We start from the raw sequence: 20,661 nt of genomic DNA on the forward strand, positions 1-20,661 counted from the left end.
CACCAAAGGCTCCAGAAATGCCTGTATATAACCGACACCAGAACTTGGAGCAACCGTGTTTACACTGCCAGCAGAACCTTCTCCCCAGGTTCCCAGGCTTCAGAGCCCAGAGCCTTGAACACACGAATCCCCTAAACAAGCAGCTCCAAAGAGGACAGAAGACTAAATCACTGTGCCATTTCCGCTTTAACAACCAAACTGCAGGCCTTGAGAAGGGCCCAGCCCTGTGTCCTATGCCAGAGATAACTTTCCAATTCGTTTTCCAACAAAACTGCTGGTGCCTAACAGAAAGTAGAGAAACCACTCTAATTCTTACTGCTATTCAACATCTTGGAGAGACTGTTTTAGAACCACGAGTGGTTGGGTTGGAAGATAGAAGAAAACAGTAATATAATCTGACATATTTTTCTTCTCATTAAAAAAATCTACTTCGCATGCAATGAAATTAATCAAACATTTATTTAACACCCACATATGAAAAAGTGGTCCTGCTTCACTTAGGTGAAAAGGAATATACAAATTAAAAGGAAATTTAAGAGATATTTTTTGGCAATCATTTTGAAGAAGAATTTGATTCTTGACCTCATGTTCAAGACAGTCAGGCTTCTAGAAAGCCATGGAAGCTCTCTCTCCACAGAGAAGGATATACTTAAACCACTGTTTCTCACCAACTGGCCACGGTCTACATCGATGCCTTTGAGTTGCCTACTCTCAAGGCTCCCCAGACAAGTGGTCTTGTTTGGGGAAGAGTATCAAGAGGGGCTGGGGTCGACAATGAGAGGAATCGAGGCCTCATGCCTGATCCACTTTGCTCCATGCCCTGTCCTGCTATGTGTGCTGTCCAGCCTTCCTGTGCATCTTTCAAGGTCCAGATCAAATGTCAGTCTCTCACTGAAGCCTTAACTGATAGCTCTCCTGAAGGTAAACTCTCGTGTATTCAACCTCCCCAAACATGCCATCTTTCTCCTGAATCATCCGAGGGCAGCAGGGTACCGTGTGGAAGCATGGGTTAAGGGACCAGACAGACCCGAGTTTAGCACTACCTACCACTGACTAGCTGCTTGATCTTGGATTAGTTACTCAGGCTCTCCGTGCCTCAGCCCCCCTCCCTGCAAATGGGGATGCTGACGATCCCTACCTTAAGGAGCTATAACAATGAACAGAGACAACTTATCCAAGTGCTCACTGGCATGACTGGCATGTTGCAGACACTCAATAAAAGTCCACTAGGGACTTCCCTGGTGGCACAGTGGTTTGGAATCCACCTGCCAATGCAGGGGACACGGGTTCGAGCCCTGGTCCCAGAAGATTCCACATGCCATGGAGCAACTAAGCCTGTGCGCCACAACTACTGAGCCCACATGCCACAACTACTGAAGCCTGCGCGCCTAGAGCCCGTGCTCCACAACGAGAAGCCACCGCAATGAGAAGCCCACACACCTCAACGAAGAGTAGCCCCCGCTCGCCACAACTAGAGAAAGCCCGTGCACTGCAACAAAGACCCAACGCAGCCAAAAATAAATAAAATAATTTATTTAGGGGCTTCCCTGGTGGCGCAGTGGTTGAGAGTCCGCCTGCCGATGCGGGGGACACGGGTTCGTGCCCCGGTCCGGGAGGATCCCACATGCCGCAGAGCGGCTGGGCCCGTGAGCCATGGCTGCTGAGCCTGCGCGTCCAGAGCCTGTGCTCCGCAACGGGAGAGGACACGACAGTGAGAGGCCTGCGTACTGCAAAAATAATAATAATAATGATAATAATTTATTTTTTAAAAAAGTGGATTAAAGAATGAGTGAAAGCCAGGGGTCGGCAGCACCGAGTGTGATTCCTCTCCTGGGCTGAGCACCAGGAAGCCAGTAGTTAAGTAGTTTTGGACCCATATGGTACAACTATAGTCCTTGTGCACATGAAGCTGTTGTTTTCCACAGCGATGTACTGGCTGGGGCTCCAGTGGAGGGAAGTCTTGGATAGGAACTGAACAAACTCACTCTTGGGTATGAATATTAGCTAACCCCCTGCCAGGCACTGCACTATTTTATTTACATTATCTCATTAAGTCCTTATAACTCTAAAAGGTAGATGCAGATGGGAAAACCGAGGCACAGAGAGGCTAAGGAAGTTGGTACCCGTATCCAGGGCTATCAGGCTCTAGAGCTTTTGTTCTCACCCACTAAACCTTGTGCTTCTCTCAGAACAGCAGGTGCAGGGAACTGTCTGATTGCACTAGGAGGATGTGACTTACACCTGCATGGCTTGCAGAGAATAGCTCAGGATGTGAGGTGAACTTGCCACCCAAGAGTGTGTGTTATGAGTATGAAGTCCTCCATGTGCCTAATTAGGATAAAAAGCATTACATTATTGGTAACAAAAAAAAATAAGGCTTTCTTAAGGTTTGGGGGTTTATGGATGTAGAGATAATTGTTATCAGGATTCAACACATGACTTAATATCTAGTTCCACATTATCATCTGGCTTCAGTGCCATCTAATCAGTCAGCTTCAGCTTTCACTGCCTAATGAGGCAAGTGTCTCCTGTGGCTGAAATGTCCCAGAAGCATTAGGGTTCTTGAAGTGCACGTCACCAAGAATTTCCTGGAAAGCATCAGTGTATGCTGAATCTTGCAGAGGCAAACCCAGCATAAGCCAGTGTTAATCCCATCCTGCTCCTTCCTGTTTTATCCCATCTGTCCCTCATCCTCAGGGGTGGGATGTGCGTACAGAGAACGAGGAAAGGCGCTAGAGATGCAGGGGGGGAGGAAACGCTTGCATTTGGAAGTGGGGGTCTTCCCCCAGTCTCTGGTTCTCTTGGAATCGCCAGTGGGCATTCCCGTCCTGGAGGAAGTTGAACACATTGAATAGAAAGGGGGTGGCTTGGCTTGAGAAGTTTCTTAGGTCAACTCACAGAAAGTGCAGGTAATGAGAAGACCAAGGATAAATGTAAATGGGAAAGCATATGAAAAAGAGAAAATACCATTCAGAAACCAAACTCTGAGGCCTTTCAGAGACACTGAGCCAGGAACCTCACCCTAAGAGACATCTCCCACTTAATACGTCTAAACAGACCTCCCTTTCTGCATCTCCTGGTTGGTACTGCCATCCGCCTAGGTGCTCAAGCCAAACACTTAGGAGACACCCATTCCTCCCTTTCCCCTGCCCTCCATGGCTGATGCATCCGTGAGCCTCGTCCACCTGCAGGCAGCAGCCCCTAACCCCGTGTTCAGTTTCTGTCCACAGCACCCCGATTCCTACGACGTACTGGTGCCTCTTGGCTGCCGCTTTGGGCTTGGGACACTTCGGGGAGGGAAATCCAGTGTGCTGTGCACCAAACGTAGTCAAGATGGGATTGGCACAGACTCCAAACTGCACAGCCCCTCCAGCCCGCGAATTCCTCACGCCGGTGGGCACGGCCTGTTGTCCAGGGAAGGGCAGGGCTGTCCTTGATTCTACCTCCATGATTCCTCCTGACTGAGGAGACCCACTTCTGTCATCTCCACTGCTACCATCCATCCCACATCACCCATGACTGGTCCACTGCCCCTCACTGGACCCCTGCCTCCAGGCTCACTCCCCCAGAATCTGTTCTCCCCCCAGAGAACATTTATTTTTGTATTTAAAAACGTAAATATTTTTATATTTAAAAACACAAATATTTTTATATTTAAAAATATAAATCAGGTCATGTCACCACCTTCCTTAAAACTCCCCTTCACACTTAGAATGAAATCCCATCTCCCTGCCCTCACAGGCTCCCTCGGGATGGCTGGAAGGGGGGCGTGCACTTGCTGTGATTATCAATGGGGTTCGCACCATGGGCTTTGCACCAGACGCACTGGGCTCAGATCCTGTTTAGCTACTTATCGTTTCTGTAAATTTAAGGAAGTTCCTTAAACCTCTCAACGCCTTAGTTTCCTCATCTGTAAACAGGTGATGATCTTCTGAGTACCTGCCATACAGAGTGGGTGTTAGGACTCACCAAGATGGTTCATGAAAAGCCCTCATTCCTCTCACGCTCAGTATCAGCTGATAAAAATAATCAGAACAATGGAAACATCAACTAAGTTAAAGCCGGGCTCTGAATCTCCAACCATGAGCTTTTCATACCCTTCCTTAGCTGTTAAGCCGCACTGTCTGTAAACTAAGTATGTCAGAAGTTTCCTTGTAGAAGAGAAGTTAACAATTAAACCCATGGAGTAATAAAACTATGAAATTTATAGCTAGAAAATCTCCAGAATACCATGATAGGACTGCCTAAGGTATAACAACTTGCCTAAGGTATAACAAGAGACAATGAGAAAGCTCTTATTTTCTGAGGTTGCACGTCTGCTGAGATCTGCCCTCATTCTGAATTTAGGTTGAGGAAGAATAGGGAAAAAAATAAATCAAGCACTGAAGAACCTTCTGGTCATTTGAAAGCCCACCTCTTTATTCCAAGTATCACTCATACCTACAATACTTTGATGGGCACTGTCCAACCTCTCTAGAGTTGGGGCATGCTTATGGTTCAGGAAACCCACTACAGTCTCAGGCAACACCAATTTTTATAAGGAACATTATATAAAACCAAAATTTGGGCTTCCCTGGTGGCGCAGTGGTTGAGAGTCCGCCTGCCAATGCAGGGGACACAGGTTCGTGCCCCGGTCCGGGAAGATCCCATGTGCCGCGGAGCGGCTGGGCCCGTGAGCCATGGCCGCTGAGCCTGAGCGTCCGGAGCCTGTGCTCCGCAACGGGAGAGGCCACAGCAGCGAGATGCCCACGTACCGCAAAAACCACACTTTAGGGCTTCCCTGGTGGCGCAGTGGTTGAGAGTCTGCCTGCCGATGCAGGGGACACGGGTTCGTGCCCTGGTCCGGGATGATCCCACATGCCGCGGAGCGGCTGGGCCCGTGGGCCATGGCTGCTGGGCCTGTGCGTCCGGAGCCTGTGCTCCACAGTGGGAGAGGCCACAACAGTGAGAGGCCCGCGTACAGCAAAAAAAAAACCAAAAAACCACACTTTATTTTCCTTTAATGAGTACCCACTAGTCTTTGTTTCACCCTCTGGAGCACCTCCGATGTCATTTAAAATCTCCTCCACATGCTGGCCTTTTGAATAGTTGTAAACAGCTGCCTTATTCCCCACTAAGCTGTCTCTCCTACAGGTTAAAGTTCCCAGGTCCTTCAGTCCTTCCTCACAGCACATCATTTCTAGACCCCATCATCCTGGTCATATTTTTCCAAGCATGATGGTCTGTGAGCGCCCCTGTTGAAAGGGGCTCCCCAACATACGCAGTATCCACCAGGAGTGGTTTTGCCATGCTGAAGGGAGTAAGATATCACCTCCCTCATTTTGGAAATCATATTTTTATTAATACGGTCAAAGATCACATTAACTTCCCTGGAAGACACATTTAGTTGCTTACAGTCAACTAAAATCCCCACGCTTTTCCTGCACACTTCCTCCAAGCCATGCCCTCCCATCAACACTAGTATTTGGTCTCTTCTATGTACGAGCAGGTCCTATATGTCTTCCCTATTTATTTCACTTTGTTGGCATCTCTTTACTATGCCAGCCCCTGCAGATCATTTTGGATTATGATTCTATCACCCATTAAACAGTATATCCAGTTTCATGTCACACAAGTATTGGATGACCAGGTTATCCACGTCCTCAAGTGAGTCCCTGCAAAGCTGTTGAGCAGGTCCCTGCCATCTGCCACCCAGATATGCCTCCAGGCTCAGAGGGGCTCATGAACTATCACTCTTTATACTCAGTCATTCAATAGTATGGCAGGGGGCTTCCCTGGTGGCGCAGTGGTTGAGGGTCCGCCTGCTGATGCAGGGGACATGGGTTCGTGCCCCGGTCTGGGAGGATCCCACATGCCGCGGAGCGGCTGGGCCCGTGGGCCATGACCGCTGAGCCTGCGCGTCCAGAGCCTGTGCTCCGCGACGGGAGAGGCCGCGGCAGTGGGGGGCCCGCGTGCCGCAAAAAAAAAAAAAAAAAAAAAAAATAGTATGGCAGTCACATCCCAGGGTGACTCCCAATGACTCATGCCCTCGTATAATCCCCTCCCCTTAAGTATGGAACCTCTAACTTGCTTCTAACCAATAGAATATGGCAAAGGCGATGGGATGTCGCTCCCTTGACTAGGTTACATTACATAAGACTCTGTCTTTGCCAACTAGAGTGAGAGAGACTCCCTTGCTGGCTTTGAAGAAGCTGTAATGTTTTGAGATGGTCACATGGCAAAGGACTGGGGGTGGCCTTTAGGACCTGACAGCCGATCTTACAGTCCAAGCAGATGAAGTCTGCCAAGAACGTGAAGAAGTGTGGAAATGAGTCTTTCCCCAGTCAAGACTCTGATGAAACCACAGCTCCTCGCTGAGACTGCAGCTGGGTGAAACCCTGAGCAAAGGACGCACCTGAGCTGTGCCCAGATTCCTGACCACAGAAACTGTGAGATGAGAAGTGGGTGTTTTAAGCTGCTGAGTTTTTAGTAATTTGCTATGCAGCACAGAAAATGAATACAACCAATAAACCCATCTAACTGGGCTATAAGCCAGCACTGAGTGCTCCATCTTCTTCAAGGGTATCACTGCCAAGTGCCTTGGCGAAATCCAGATATGCTACTTTTCATTCTCCTAGTTTAAACAATATACTAACTCTGTTAACGTGAGGAAATAAGATTAGGTTCACCAGGCTTCTTCTTAGTGAATTCATTCCGATGATGACTGCATTCCTGAAAACTCAAAAATTATCCTTTTTATAATCTCTTCTCAAATTTTTCTTGGGCTTGAAGACAAATTCTCCATTCTACACAGTGTGTAGACTCTACCTTTATCCCCTTTTTTTGAAAATCAGGATTACTTTTGCTTATAGCCAGTCTCTTTTTGCCCTAAAATTCTCTTGATTTTAAGCTACATGAGGGCAAAGACCTTCTGGTCTTCTTCGTACACCCCAGAGTGCCGAGCACAGCATCTTCCACTCAGTACTTTCAACTTAAACCCTGTGAAAATAGTTATGACTGAAAATACTATTAATATATGGTTGCTGCAAATCTTCAGAAGTAGGCTTAATCTAATCCAAATTAAGTAGGCTTAATTTATAGGGATGATCTGGTTGAGAGCAAAACTCAGATTTTTATGTAAGTCCATTATTCCCTTCCTCTGTGGTGTTAACAGTTACTGTAATGGCCAACCATCCATCTGCTCATGACACTTAGAAGTAGGAATCTCTTAATGGTAACTCCATGATCTAAAAGAATTAATCTTCCTTCCAAAGGAGTCTGATTTATAATGGCACTGAAATAGCTAGGCACTAAGAAAATCCAAGTTAACCAATCTTTCATCCCACAAATATTTAATGGAACACATTTGAGCATGGTCCACAAATTCTTAGTTATTTCTGCTTCCTTTCAAGAAATGGAGCTTAATTCCCTTCCCCCTTGGGTGTGGGATAGACTTAGTGACTTGTTTCTAAATTAGAGAATGTGGTGGAAGTGATGGTATGTGACTTTTGAGGCTAGGTCATAAAAGGCATCGTGGCTTCCTTCTTTCTGTTTCTCTTGGATCACCTGCTCTGGAGGCAGCCAGCTGCCATGTTGTGAGAATACTCAAGCAATTTCACATGGTGAGGAAACGAGGCCACCTGCCAACAGCTGACCAGCCAAGAGCCATGTGAATGAGCATCTTGGAGGCAGATCCTCAGCCTCAGTTAAGGCTTCAGAAGACTGCAGCCCTGGCCAATATCTTAACCACAACCTCATGAGAGTTACTAACCATCTAGCTAAGCTAAGCTGCTCCTGAATCCCTGATCCATAGAAACTATGAGATAATACATGCTTATTGTGTTAAATTGCCGAGTTTTGGGGTCATCTGTTACACAGCCATAGATAACTAATACAAACACAAATTCAGAATTTTCGCTTACCTTGTAGTATTGTAAAATTCTTGATGAGCTGACCATGCTTGGAGTCCACCAGCTTCATTTCTTCCATAATCACTGATAAGTTGGCCACTTCAGTGTCCAACCGCGACCTCATCAAATCTTGTTGCATCCTGAGAGAAACAGAATCCAAACGGATGTTGGCCAGTGTGTTATTCAAGGAGGTCAGATCATCCGTGTGTTTGGTCAGCGTATCCGTGCACGTGGTCCTGACTTCATTCAGGTTGCTGGTCAGTGTCCGTAGGTAGTGGGCCGTGTAGCTAATGTTGCTAATGATGTTCACAATGTCGGTCTCAAAGAGCTGGAAGCGCTCCTCCAGCTGGCTGAACTTGACAGCCGTTCTGTTCTCTGCATCCCTGTGTACATCCTGCAGATCTTTCAGGTTCTGCTCATTGGCTTGGGAGGCCGTAGTGATGTTGTCCATCTGCCCTGCAAAGGAGCTGAGCTGGCTGTTCATGTCCTCCAGGGTGTCATTGTTGGCTTTGGCCAAGGCAGAGTTATTGGCAGCCAGCGTCTGCAGGCTCTGCACTTTCTCCTTCAGCCAATCCGTGTCCTTCTTGGCTTGAAGGAAAACCTGCTGCAGGTTCTGGAAGTCATTCTTGATTCGCTGGATTGCCTGGCTTGTGTCATCCAAAGAGCGCTGCAGATTTGTGATGAGGTTCCTTTGCTGCACCTGGGTCAGGTTCAGGTTGTTGAGGTTCATGATGACCACGTTGTGAGAATACATCTGGCTCTGCAGGTTGCCCTGAAGCACACTCGTGTCTTGCTGCAGGTTTGTGACATAGCCGTTATATGCCTGGAGGGTTTTGTTTACAGTGGTGATGAGGAAGGAGTTATTCTCCAAAGTTTCTTTCAGCTGACTCTGCTGGTCCACCAGCGCATCCCCGCTCACCTGTAACTTCTCCAGCGTATCTCTGTTCTTGCTAGTCTTTTCTGTAATCTCACGAAGTTGCTGACGCAGATCCAGAATGTCTGACCTGAAGGTGGAGAGTTCTGAGTTGGTGCTGAGAGCTTTCTTCCCAGTTTGGTCCCCTGGAATAAGACATGTGTGTTACTCAGATTGGTGGGATGGAGAAGTGTTCAGGTGAGGTCACAGATCCCAGAGACCTAACTGGGATGTGCTCTATTTCATACATAAAACTTGTGGGATATGCAGACTGCACTGCAGTAGTAAAATCCATCTCTCTGTTAAAACTGGGTCCTCAGAAATTGGAAAGGCTACTGAGTACTAGGACAGACTAACTTGGGTGAACACTTATCTCAAAGGAGGGGGAATTTGCCTGATTCTAGAGCACTGGGAAGGACGTCAAGAAGGCAATAACCTTCTGTTTAATTCATCAAAATTCCTTTTTAAAAAATTGAAAAAAATCACAGGATAAGAATAGGCTGGGGGCTTCCCTGGTGGCGCAGTGGTTGAGAGTCCGCCTGCCGATGCAGGGGACACGGGTTCGTGCCCCGGTCTGGGAGGATCCCACATGCCGCGGAGCGGCTGGGCCCGTGAGCCATGGCCGCTGAGCCTGCGCGTCCGGAGCCTGTCCTCCGCAACGGGAGAGGCCACAGCAGTGAGAGGCCCGCGTAACGCATAAAAAAAAAAAAAAAAAAAAAAAAAAGAATAGGCTGGTATCTTTTATTTTTTTAATTAATCTCTACAAATTTTTATGAAGTTTAAAATATTTCAAATAGGAATTTACTGAGTATTTCATAAAACAGCTTTTAATAAAGGGTGTTTGTGGTTCTTTTTGATCAGGATTGGTGTTCAGGTTTTATGTGGCACATAATAGTGTTTTCTGGGGAGCAGAATTCAACTCCAAAATTGGTCCTTAACTTTAAAATTTTAAAGTCTTTGAATTAAATCATGAGGAAAGATTCAACACACAACATGAAAGTTTAAAGTCTTTCTGGGTGAATGTGAATTTAGAGCCATGTCATTCTAAAAAGCTGTGGTCATTTACATAGAGTTGAGTTAGGGGATTCAACTTAATAGTTCACTCTCATTGCAGATTACCTAATTTTTTCAGGTCGCTTTCCACTGCTGTGAGCTTGTCATCATAGGTTTGGCGAGATGTCTCCATGCCACCTGTAACACTGTCCATTTTCTCTACAACTAAGATTTGGAAATCAATGGATTAATACACACACCTGCCCATATTTTATCTTTCAGTTTCAACAAGAGAGCATTTCATTACAGAATAAAGGAAACAGAGTGAAAGAAAAAGAGTATAAAAGAAATCAAATATAGGGAAAAAGCCATTCTTTTAGAAAAATAAGTAACGTACTTGTCGTAAACCCCGGTGGTAGTTTACTTGGTTGAGAACTGTATGTTCTTAAAAGCTGTTCTCAGGATTCTGTATTGGCTTGGAGATTTTAGAAACTGTATGCAACTCATTAAATATTTTTTGTATTATAGAAATCCTCAATCTGTGTTATTTTTTATATTAACTTCCATAGGTGGAGGCATAACACAAAATTTTGTCACTTATCAGACTCCCTACCATTCTTGGTAGGTGTAACTCGATTATATGCAAGGAGATTTCCATGGCAAAGAAAATCTAGCTCAAGTCTATACATAAAGTTGTTGTAAAAGGGATGCAAAGTTAAGGGTGTTTGCTACTCTCTGTCATGAGTTCATCACTGAAGCTTGAAAATCTGCTTCTCCGTAGTGACAAGTGAATCTTTATCAGTTCCCAAGAAGGTGCCTAAGTGGGTTTCCAAATAATAATTTACTAAGAAGACTTTTTTCCCAGCATTTTCCTGATTGTACATGATAGGGAAAGTTAGTGATGCAGTGTTAAAGCCACTGTCATTATTCGTTCTCAGAAGGCAGTAATTGTCCATGGTTATGAATTTAAGTTTACCATTCTAAAATGTCTGGGAATTGTCTCCTAAGGCAAAAGAAACAACAGCAAAAATAAACAAATGGGACCTAATTAAACTTAAAAGCTTTAGCACAGCAAAGGAAACCAGTGACAAAATGAAAAGACAACATACTGAATGAGAGAAAATATTTGGAAATTATATGACCCATGGGGTTAATATCCAAAATATATAAACAGCTCACGCAGCTCAATATCAATAAAACAAACATGCCAATTAAAAAACGGGCAGATTGGGCTTCCCTGGTGGTGCAGTGGTTGAGAGTCCGCCTGCCGATGCAGGGGACACAGGTTCACGCCCCGGTCCGGGAAGATCCCACCTGCCGCGGAGCGGCTGGGCCCGTGAGCCATGGCCGCTGAGCGTGCGCGTCCGGAGCCTGTGCTCCGCAACGGGAGAGGCCACAACAGTGAGAGGCCCGCGTACAGCAAAAAAAAAATAATAATAAATTAAAAAAAAAACGGGCAGATTTATTATACAAACACCAAACTTACTGAATTATACTTTATTGTAATTTAAAATAGAGAATAAATATGTAACATATATGTATACACACACACACACACATATATATATATATCTTTTTTAAAATTGATTTATGGCATCCTCGATGCTTCCCTGAATTCCAAAGTTGCAGTGTCAGACTCACTTTTATCTATTTCCTTCTCTTTATACCAGCCTTCCTCTTTTGTATTATTGGAATAAAGATATCCAGGTCAATAAACTCTAGTCTATAAAGAAGAAAACTCTTACTCTCCCTAACAGTGATCCATCCTATGTCATAATCTTTCATCTTCTACCTTCTCTAATATTGTACCTCTTCATATAAATGAAAACCTGATTCCTTCCCAATAACACCACTTCCCTGGAGGTCCTCCCTAGTGGGGACTGTAGGTATTGACATAATTGTTTACCTCTGGCACATCTTGATCCTTATCTTTGAAATATCTTTTAACCCTTTCCTCCTTTTGAAATCAGCATCACCCAATTTTACTCTACTTTTCTATCTTTGAGGCTATAAACCACAGAACTTCAAGACATGGTGTACCTTCTCTCTGATTTCAGCATCTTTTTCTTCTCATCCTTTCAATGCAACATTTCTTGAGACTTCAGTGTTTCCCTATTCATCTGGAATGGACGCATTTCAACAACTGTCTCTTGTTCCTTACAACTCAAGCCATGTCATTGTAACTCATCTTCCAGGAGATCCCCACCACCACCAAAAAAAGTCCAACCAACCAAACAAACAAACAAACAAAAAAACAGGCAGAAGATCTGAACACTTTTCCAAAAAAGATATGCAGATGGCCAACAGGTATGTGAAAAAAATGCTCAACATTGTTAATCATCAGAGAAATGCAAATCAAAACCACAATGAGATATCCCCTTGATATCTCATATCTCATTTACACCTTGACAGGTGTAAACCTATCAGAATGGCTATCCTCAAAGTCTACAAATAACAAATGTTGGCAAGGATATGGAGAAAAGGGAACCCTACTACACTCTTGGTGAAAGTGCAAATTGGTGCAACTACTATGAAAAACAGTAAGGAGGTTCCTCAAAAAACTAAAAACAGAACTACCATGTGTCCAGTGATTCCACTGCTGGGTATATATATGAAGAAAATGAAAACACTAATTCGAAAAGATACATGCATCCCAATGTTCACAACAGCATTATTTTACAATAGCCAAGATATGGAATCAACCTAAGTGACCATCAACAAAAGAATGGCTAAAGAAGATGTGGTATGTGTGTGTATATATATATCTCTATATATACATATATATACAATGGAATATGACTCATCCATAAAAAAAGAATGAAATTCTGCTATTTGCAACAACATAGAGGGACCTGAGGGGTATCGTGTTTAGTGAAATAAGTCAGACAGAGAAAGACAAATACTGTATATCACCTATATGTGGAATCTAAAAAAATAAAACGAATATATATATACAAAACAGAAACAGACTCACAGGTATAGAGAACTAATGTTTACCAGTGGGGAGACGGGAGGGGAGAGGGGCAAGATAGGGATTAAGAGATACAAACTATGTATAAAGTAAATAAGTAACAAGGATATATTGTACAGCACAGGGAAATATAGCCATCATTTTGTAATAACTTTAAAAGGAGTATAACCTATAAAAAAAATTGAGTCACTATGTTGTACACCTGAAAATCAACTATACTTCAATAAAAAAATAAAGATAGAAAAAAATAAAGTGTACTAAGTGAAAAAATAAATGTCAAATAAGAGTATATCCCTCCAGAAGTAACTCCTGTGAGATCCAACCTCTAGCAGCTTGGGATCAAGTCTGACTGTCCCTCTTGGTATTGATAGCTTTTTAAAAAATAATGACCAATTTTTTAAGCATGAATATGTTTTATATATTACTTATCAGCCAATGGACCCAGTCTATTTTATTCAGCAAGCGTTCCACCCAAGTGGGACTGCGTGAGAAGATTCTCCAGGCTCCCATCAGGAAGCAGAAGTATGTTCCCACGCGTGGAGAAGCTGGAGAAGCTCGTCGTGCTCTATCTCAAGCTTCTATATAGTCTGGTCATAATGAAATGTGTGCTTTGCACCAAACGCTCTTTCTCCCCCAAGCCTTTCCATGCATGCTTCTCCCCACCTAGAATGTTCTTCCCTGGCCTCTTCCCCAAGCTAAGCCCTCCTTGCTCTTCAAGACTCAGCTGGTCACGTCCTGTGGGAAATCTTTGCTGAAGTTTATGTTGCAGGGGTCTCTCTCCCGATTATAGGACTCTCGTCACTGCGTTGTCATGGTTTCTCTACTCTAAGACCCTTTAGGGCAGGACAATTTGTGTTGGTTTTATCTCCAGCTCTTAGCTCAGTGTGTGGCGCGTAGTAGGTATTCATCACATACTTATTCATTACACCGTTTATTTAAATAAATGAGAATCTGCCTGCTGGCTGCTGAGGCCTGTGGAAAAAATCGACTGAGCTAGAGGTTATGCAAACAAACGTATAAACCAACCAATGCAGGGAGGCCTTGACACTGGCAATGAGTATGGCATTTAGTTGAATAATTATCGGTTTTTTTAAGATGACTATATAAACACAGAGGTACAGTTATAATAATCTGAGGGTTGTCTGATAGGCATGCACATTCCTAAATCCCTGGAAAATGGGAAGAACAAAATGTTTCATCTGCCTTTTAGCAAAGCTACCCTTTAAAAAAAAAAAAAACGAATGTTTACAAGTTTAGGTTCAGTTTTGATCCTCAAATCAAACACATGCCTCAGTCTGTCCTCAAACCACACACAGGATCTTAAGTCCTGACCTTTTTTCCTGGAAGCCAAAGAAACCTCTGAATATGCTGACAGGCAGTCATTTTCTACCCTCTCTAATTTTTCTTCCATTTTACTTTTTAAAAACACAGAACTGTCGTAGACAGCTAATTCAGGTTTGTATAGAGTAAAAGGAATAAATACATTCATGAAAAAAAACCAAAAACCTGTTAGGTTTCTCTTTGGTGCTAGGAAACTCTTTGCCCCGCCCACAAGGATTATGAATTGGTTACATGCACCACTGCCTGTGTGTCTGTGTTTAAAAACAGAGGATCTGGGTATAAAGCTGCAAACTTGAGGGCTGCAAAACTGGCAGCTTGCTAACTGCTTTAAAATACTAGACTGACGGAGATCCAGAAGTAACACTTGCTGTAATAGCACATAGCATTTTCGCTGTTTTTTTTACTCTTAACTCATTAGCACAAATTCTCTGTCAGGAAAATAGTGGCAGACCATCCTCTCTGACCCTGGAAACTCCCCATCTTTGGAGGGAGACCTCAGTTTGTAGATTGTTCTCATATGAGGAAAACAAACATGAAACACAGAAGGGTCACGAGCAGTCTGTTTTTTCACAGGCTCCCGTTTATTGGAAAGTGTTTCTTGACAGATTTTTTCTTCAAAGTATCATTGCTTTAGGTGTCATATCTGAAGTGCTGCCCTTCTTTAAGTACCCAAAACTCAGTTCTCTAGGATCATCTGACAATAATACCTTTTCTATAAAAGCATGTTGGTATCATTCCCTGGCCTGGGCCACTAACCTCCTTCTCCCTCGTCTGGATTCCACCCGTCCTTTAAGGTCTACTCCAAATCTCACCAGCCCATCGTGCTAAGCCTTGCCTGATGATCTGATTCCACACCAATGGACCCTTTATCTGAATGGCAATAAAAACAGCCTCTGTGGATTGCCTACTCTTTGCAAGGTGCACTGCATCGTCACTGCAGTTAATCCTTATGACTGCTGTTTTACAGATGAAAAAAACTGAGGCTCAGAGATGTTCAGTAACTTGTCCAGAGTCACAAAGCTTATTATTTTTAATTTTGGGGGGGGGGTAAAAATCTACACTTTACTTTTTTAATTTTAAAATGTTTATTATTTTTTTGGCCACACGGCATGCAGGATCTTAGTTCCCTGACCAGGGATTGAACCCACGCCCCCTGCAGTGTAAGTACGGGGTCTTAAACATTGGACCACCAGGGAAGTCCTTCACACAGCTTATAAGTGACTAAGTGGGATACCAGCCCAGGAGATCTAACTCTAAAATCCATGCTTGCCTATAATTCCACATTGCCTTTCATCCAGTATTTCTTTTTCCTAAATATGGTTTCTTCCAAGAAAAGTCCCTTCAGGGGAAGGACTATGTCTTCTTTATCTTCCCTTTACAGTCATCAACCTCAGATGTTTACCAAGTATCTGCCAGGTTTGTGGCCCAGAGCTGGACATGGAGGATCCAAGAGACGTAGCTCATGGCCCAGGCCTTGGGGACAGGGAACAAGAGCAGAGCACAGAGCTCCTGCCGGGTGCTCACGAGAGTCTGTACCAGCCTGATTGTGGTCCTGAGAAACACGCCCCCTGCTGGTACCTCGACTTCCCAGTAATACCAGTTATGCTCCTTCGTGATGTAATAAAGACATTTCTACCTTGAACACTATTTCATATTTCATTACAAAAATACAGAAGATCTGGTTATAGGGTGTTATCATGGATTCTGACAACAGCTACACAGTGTGATCTGATGCACATCTGAAAGCCTACTTATCCAGCTGTAACTGCCACCTTGGCAGAGCCGAGCAGCAAGGCAGACATTTATGACTAGGAATGTTGCATCAGAGGAGGTTCTTACTGAAAAAGGTTCAGATGTCTGTCTTTCATCTTTATCCTAATTCCCTTAAGGTAGATGCCTGCTGGGCAGGACCACAGACTAGGATTTTCCTGTTCAGGGAATGTTCTGGAGGAAAAATGACCCACTAAATTTAGGAGGTGGCTTCTGTCATGGAAGCTTCACTGACCGATGATAAAGAGTCCAGGACAGAGGGTGCACCAAGCTGTAACTGTCTGAGAATGTGCTTTCTGTAAAGTGGCTGACATGCCTCATTGTCACAGCCAGTGTACTGACCTGTCTGGGTGACTCAGCAATCCTCTGACTTGATCAGCAAATTCTCTGGAAGGAGCTTAAGTTACATCCTAACTTGTAGCTGCATAAGTGACATAAAAGGAGAAGTAAAGAACAGTTTTGAGGAAAACACCATGGAACTGCCTTTGCAAACTCTGATAAATAAAGGAGTTTCTATTTTATTTCCTTCCAACTTCTCCTCCAGAGAAACCTCTTTTTCACTGAATATTCTTTTTGTTTCTTTCTTCCCTTTTTTTTTTTAAGTGGAGCGAGTTCCTCCAGACTTCAAAGGGAGATGTGTGAAGGGAGAACTTATCTTTCTGCCTCTTACCATGTTGGGTCACCAGAATCTTATCAGCAAGAAAGAGGAATCACTGTTCAAGTAAAGGGAAAACACATCTGGAAAATGTCAGCATTTTAGCTCATTAAGGCTGTGTTTAAAGACAAAAATTGCATGTTGTGTTACCTTATTTTTGTCATTAGAAGCCTGAGGGATGGGGACCCTGAAGGAGGAAAAGAGGGGCCTCCAACTTGTCTCACTCCCTCAATCTCTTCGCCCTTCATCCTGGCGAGATACACCCCAGTGCAGGCCAAGTAATCTTCAGGATTTTAAGCTTCTAGGTAGGGCCTTGAGTCGCAGCAATTGGCTTAGAGGTCCCTGGGCATTGATTGACTGCCTTTATAGAAGTCGGCCCTAATCTACAATTCAACCATCCAACTATCCATCCATCTTCTCATTAATTCATTCAGTAAACTTTATTGGGTAACTATTACGTACTATGAGCCAGGTGCTAGTGGGAGATATGATAAATAAAAGATAGTCTCTTGTCTTCGTGGAGCTTACGGTTTGGGTGGTGAGACAGACCCATTGGCCATAACGATATAGTGTGACAGGGGCTAAGAGTAAAAAAGGATGCCATGGGGACCAGCAGGAGGGCACCCAACTCAGCTTTCAGGGGCTTCTTGCGGTACATGTGTCTGAGGGAGACATGAAGGGAAAGAAGAGAAAGTCATAAAGAGAAAGGTGGAGAACAGGGAAAAGGCGTTCCGGGTGAATGGACCAGCCCACACAAATATGCCAGAGCCGAGAAGGGCTTTCTACTGTCATAAAAATGGAGGAAATATCTGTACTTTAAAAATAAACAAAGCCCCCTATTTTGTATCTTTCTGTATAATTCTTAAGGCATAAAGATCCTAGACCTTATCTTTTTGCAGAGGTAAAAATGCCAAAATACCATACAGAGCTATTTCTTCAAACCTTTCTCATCTCTGTTTACTTTCATATCACATAGTGCTGAGCCCTAACGATACCTATTAAATGACTGTTTGATTTCAAGCATCTCCTTTATCTGAGTTCACTAGGAAAAGTTGTCAAGTGAGTAATGACCTAAATGACCCAGTAAAAGAAGACAACCAGGCTCAATTACCCGGGACATAAAACACCTTCCTTTTCCCCACTAGGTTTCCTCCCCCGCCTCCCTCTGTCCAGCCCCACCACGATTTAATAGCCTTTCTTAACACTTGCTCTGTTAATCCTAGGTTAGATTAACTCGTCGCAAATGGATAGAATGACCTGGTAATTTTCCAAACTTCCAGTGCCCAAGTTCATCAGTCAGCCCACTACAGGATGCACACAATTTTCCATGGAAATAGCCTTAAAAGTGGACTTAACAAGCCCTGACTATACTGAGTATTTTTTAACATGTTTTGCCATTCTCATAGCCAGAGCTGTAAAAACGCAGTTATGAAGAAGCAAAGAAGAGAGAGATTCAGCCACTCGCTACTGGGACCAACCTTAGGACAGGTGGCTCAGTTACATCATCTTTGCTCATCGCAATCACCTTGAAGAGTGGCATTACTATTGCCATTTTACAGATAAGAAATCAGAAACACCAAGGGGTTATGATTCATACCCAGGTTACACAGCCATGCAGAGGATTTAGCGTGATGCCCAGCACGCCAGCGAACACTTAATAAACATTCACAATTGCATTACAAATGGTGGACTCAAGAACTGGACCGGGACCGTCTGGCTCCAAAGCCCATTCTTATTCCAGTACATTGTTTTCTCAGGAAACCGATAAACACTGGGAGAGCAGTGGGAGGAGTTACAAGCTGGAGGGAATTCACCTTGCATCCTTCTGTCCCCCGGTCAAGTCTATGGGGCAGGGAACAGAGAAGGGAACATGTGGGAATTCTCCACTGTTAATCTGTCAGTGCTGAGGGAAGGCAGAGTGAAGATCAACAGACCCCATGTCTGCCTCTTGCTGAAACCAGACATCACATCTATCTCGCATGTCTCTGTGAGGCTTCCATGGCTGTTTTCTTTTCTTTTTTTTTTTTTAGATAAATAAATAAATAAATAAATAAATAAACTTATTTAGGGCTGTGTTGGGTCTTCGTTGCTGCACACAGGCTTTCTCTAGTTGCAGCGAGCTTGCGGTGCATGGGCTCCTCACAGGCTCTAGAGCGCAGGCTCAGTAGTTGTGGCACATGGGTTTAGTTGCTCCACAGCATGTGGGATCTTCCCGGACCAGGTCTCGAACCTGTGTCCCCTGCATTGGCAGGCGGATTCTTAACCACTGCGCCACCAGGGAAGTCCCCCATGGCTGTTTTCTATAAAAGGGTTTACATAGTTTGTGATTCTGAATCAGGGCACCTTCTACCTGCAGTGTCTAGAATGGGGGGTGGGGGGGACCAACCCACTTTGCAGATCTGGAGGATTCAGGCAAAAATCCTCCACTGACCTTAAACCATACATATTGAAAGAATGCCTGATGTGCCATAAAGTACAGTTGAGGTGGTGGTGCCACCTCTGTGTTTAATTTCTACAGGGTGGTATTTTTATGGGGGTATATAAACAGTGACCACAGTAAATGTGCTGAAGAGAAACAAAAGGGAATTAATTGGCCAGTTCCTAGATGAAGTAAGTCGTATCTCTTGGAGGTCTTATCCTCTGTCAATACAGTTTTCCCATGTGCTGACTCCAGGGTTTTCGTGGGGCCTCTTAGAGATAAGATGGAATAAGATAGAGGAAGAGGGAGTATTTGGAAATAAGTAGGAAAAAGCAACAAAGAGGAAAAAATTTTATAACTCATAGAGGACCATGATTATGGTTGCAATGACTCAAAAGGAATTGCTACTTCTCTCCTTTCAGGTCCCACAGCTACAAGAAGCTCAAGACACAAAGATGGAACTTAAGATGTTTAAGTTTTGTTGGCAAGAGTTATATTAATGAAATACTTCACACTTGCCAATGTACTTGTTTTTTCAGGCTTAAATTAATGAAAGAAAACTTGCTATTTGGAAGGAAAAAGGAGAGAATACTTACCTTTGTATCCCAAAATGGCTACTGTGATTGTTAACAAGGCACACAAAATGTACAATAATATGATAGAAAACTTCAGTGCCCAGTTATTTTTACATTTGGTACATTGTGTTCCTTCCTGAATACCTGTAAGAAAAGTCAAATCTTAATAATAGTAACCAAAAACACATTTCAAAAGTATCTTTTTGCATTTTGGTTCAAATACTATAACTAAGAATGTAGTTTGTACACATGCCCTACAATAGGATGAGTGGTATTTTAAAATTAAACATACTTGAACAATACAAGCACTTTAAATCTCGCCATTATATTATTATAAACGTATTTAATGACTTGAAAATAGAGAACTTTGTCTCATAGAACAGTTTCAAGATCACATTCCATTATGATAATTATAATTGCAATAAAGATCTCTACATGACAAGAGATTTAAAACACCCAAATCTACTTGTGTCAGCCATTATTGGACCTACAGTAATTCAGACACAAACAACAACAAAAAAATTGTGACTGGGGCTTCCCTGGTGGCACAGTGATTGAGAGTCTGCCTGCCAGTGCAGGGGACATGGGTTCGTGCCCCAGTCCGGGAAGATCCCACATGTCGCGGAGCGGCTGGGCCTGTGAGCCATGGCTGCTAAGCCTGTGCGTCCAGAGCCTGTGCTCCGCAACAGGAGAGGGCACAACAGTAAGAGAACCACGCACAGCAAAAAAAAAAAAAAAAAAAAAAGAAAACTGTGACTTGTCCCTTGATGTTTGTTTCATTGGTGTGCTTGAGCTAGTTCCTACTGGCTTGCAAGAGTCAATTGTCAAATTTGTAGGAATTTTGGGAACCGGTTGTTAAACAGTTGGCAGCTTGAAATCAACCCTGGAGGGAGTATTTACACCATGGAAATTGGCAAACACTACAAATGATGCCCTCCCACACCCTCAATTGCTTTACCAGCATGCCACTAGCTATACTGTACTATAACCTATAGCAGAAAATATAGGTAATTTTATGATTAAAATGCTCCATATATAACCATCTTTGTACATTACATATATACAGAAAACAGACACTGACCCTTATTTATCACAGTGATTTAAATAACAACTAGGGAACAACCAGAAAAAACAG

The 20,661-nt window shown here is 43.5% G+C and overlaps 1 protein-coding gene across 1 annotated transcript in view; it reads right to left on the bottom strand.

Moving 5' to 3' along the window:
• Window positions 1-20,661, bottom strand: part of COLEC12 (collectin subfamily member 12) — a 196,783-nt gene that overhangs the window by 26,352 nt on the left and 149,770 nt on the right. Inside the window, exons 3-5 of the mRNA XM_032654388.1 lie at window positions 19,548-19,670; window positions 9,922-10,020; window positions 7,902-8,948 (exon numbers count right to left, since the gene is read on the bottom strand). Coding sequence (XP_032510279.1) covers window positions 7,902-8,948; window positions 9,922-10,020; window positions 19,548-19,670 — 1,269 coding nt within the window. The remainder of the gene's footprint in view (window positions 1-7,901; window positions 8,949-9,921; window positions 10,021-19,547; window positions 19,671-20,661) is intronic.

The sequence above is a fragment of the Phocoena sinus genome, chromosome 14 (assembly GCF_008692025.1).
Source record: "Phocoena sinus isolate mPhoSin1 chromosome 14, mPhoSin1.pri, whole genome shotgun sequence".
NCBI classification, from domain to species: Eukaryota; Metazoa; Chordata; class Mammalia; order Artiodactyla; family Phocoenidae; genus Phocoena; species Phocoena sinus.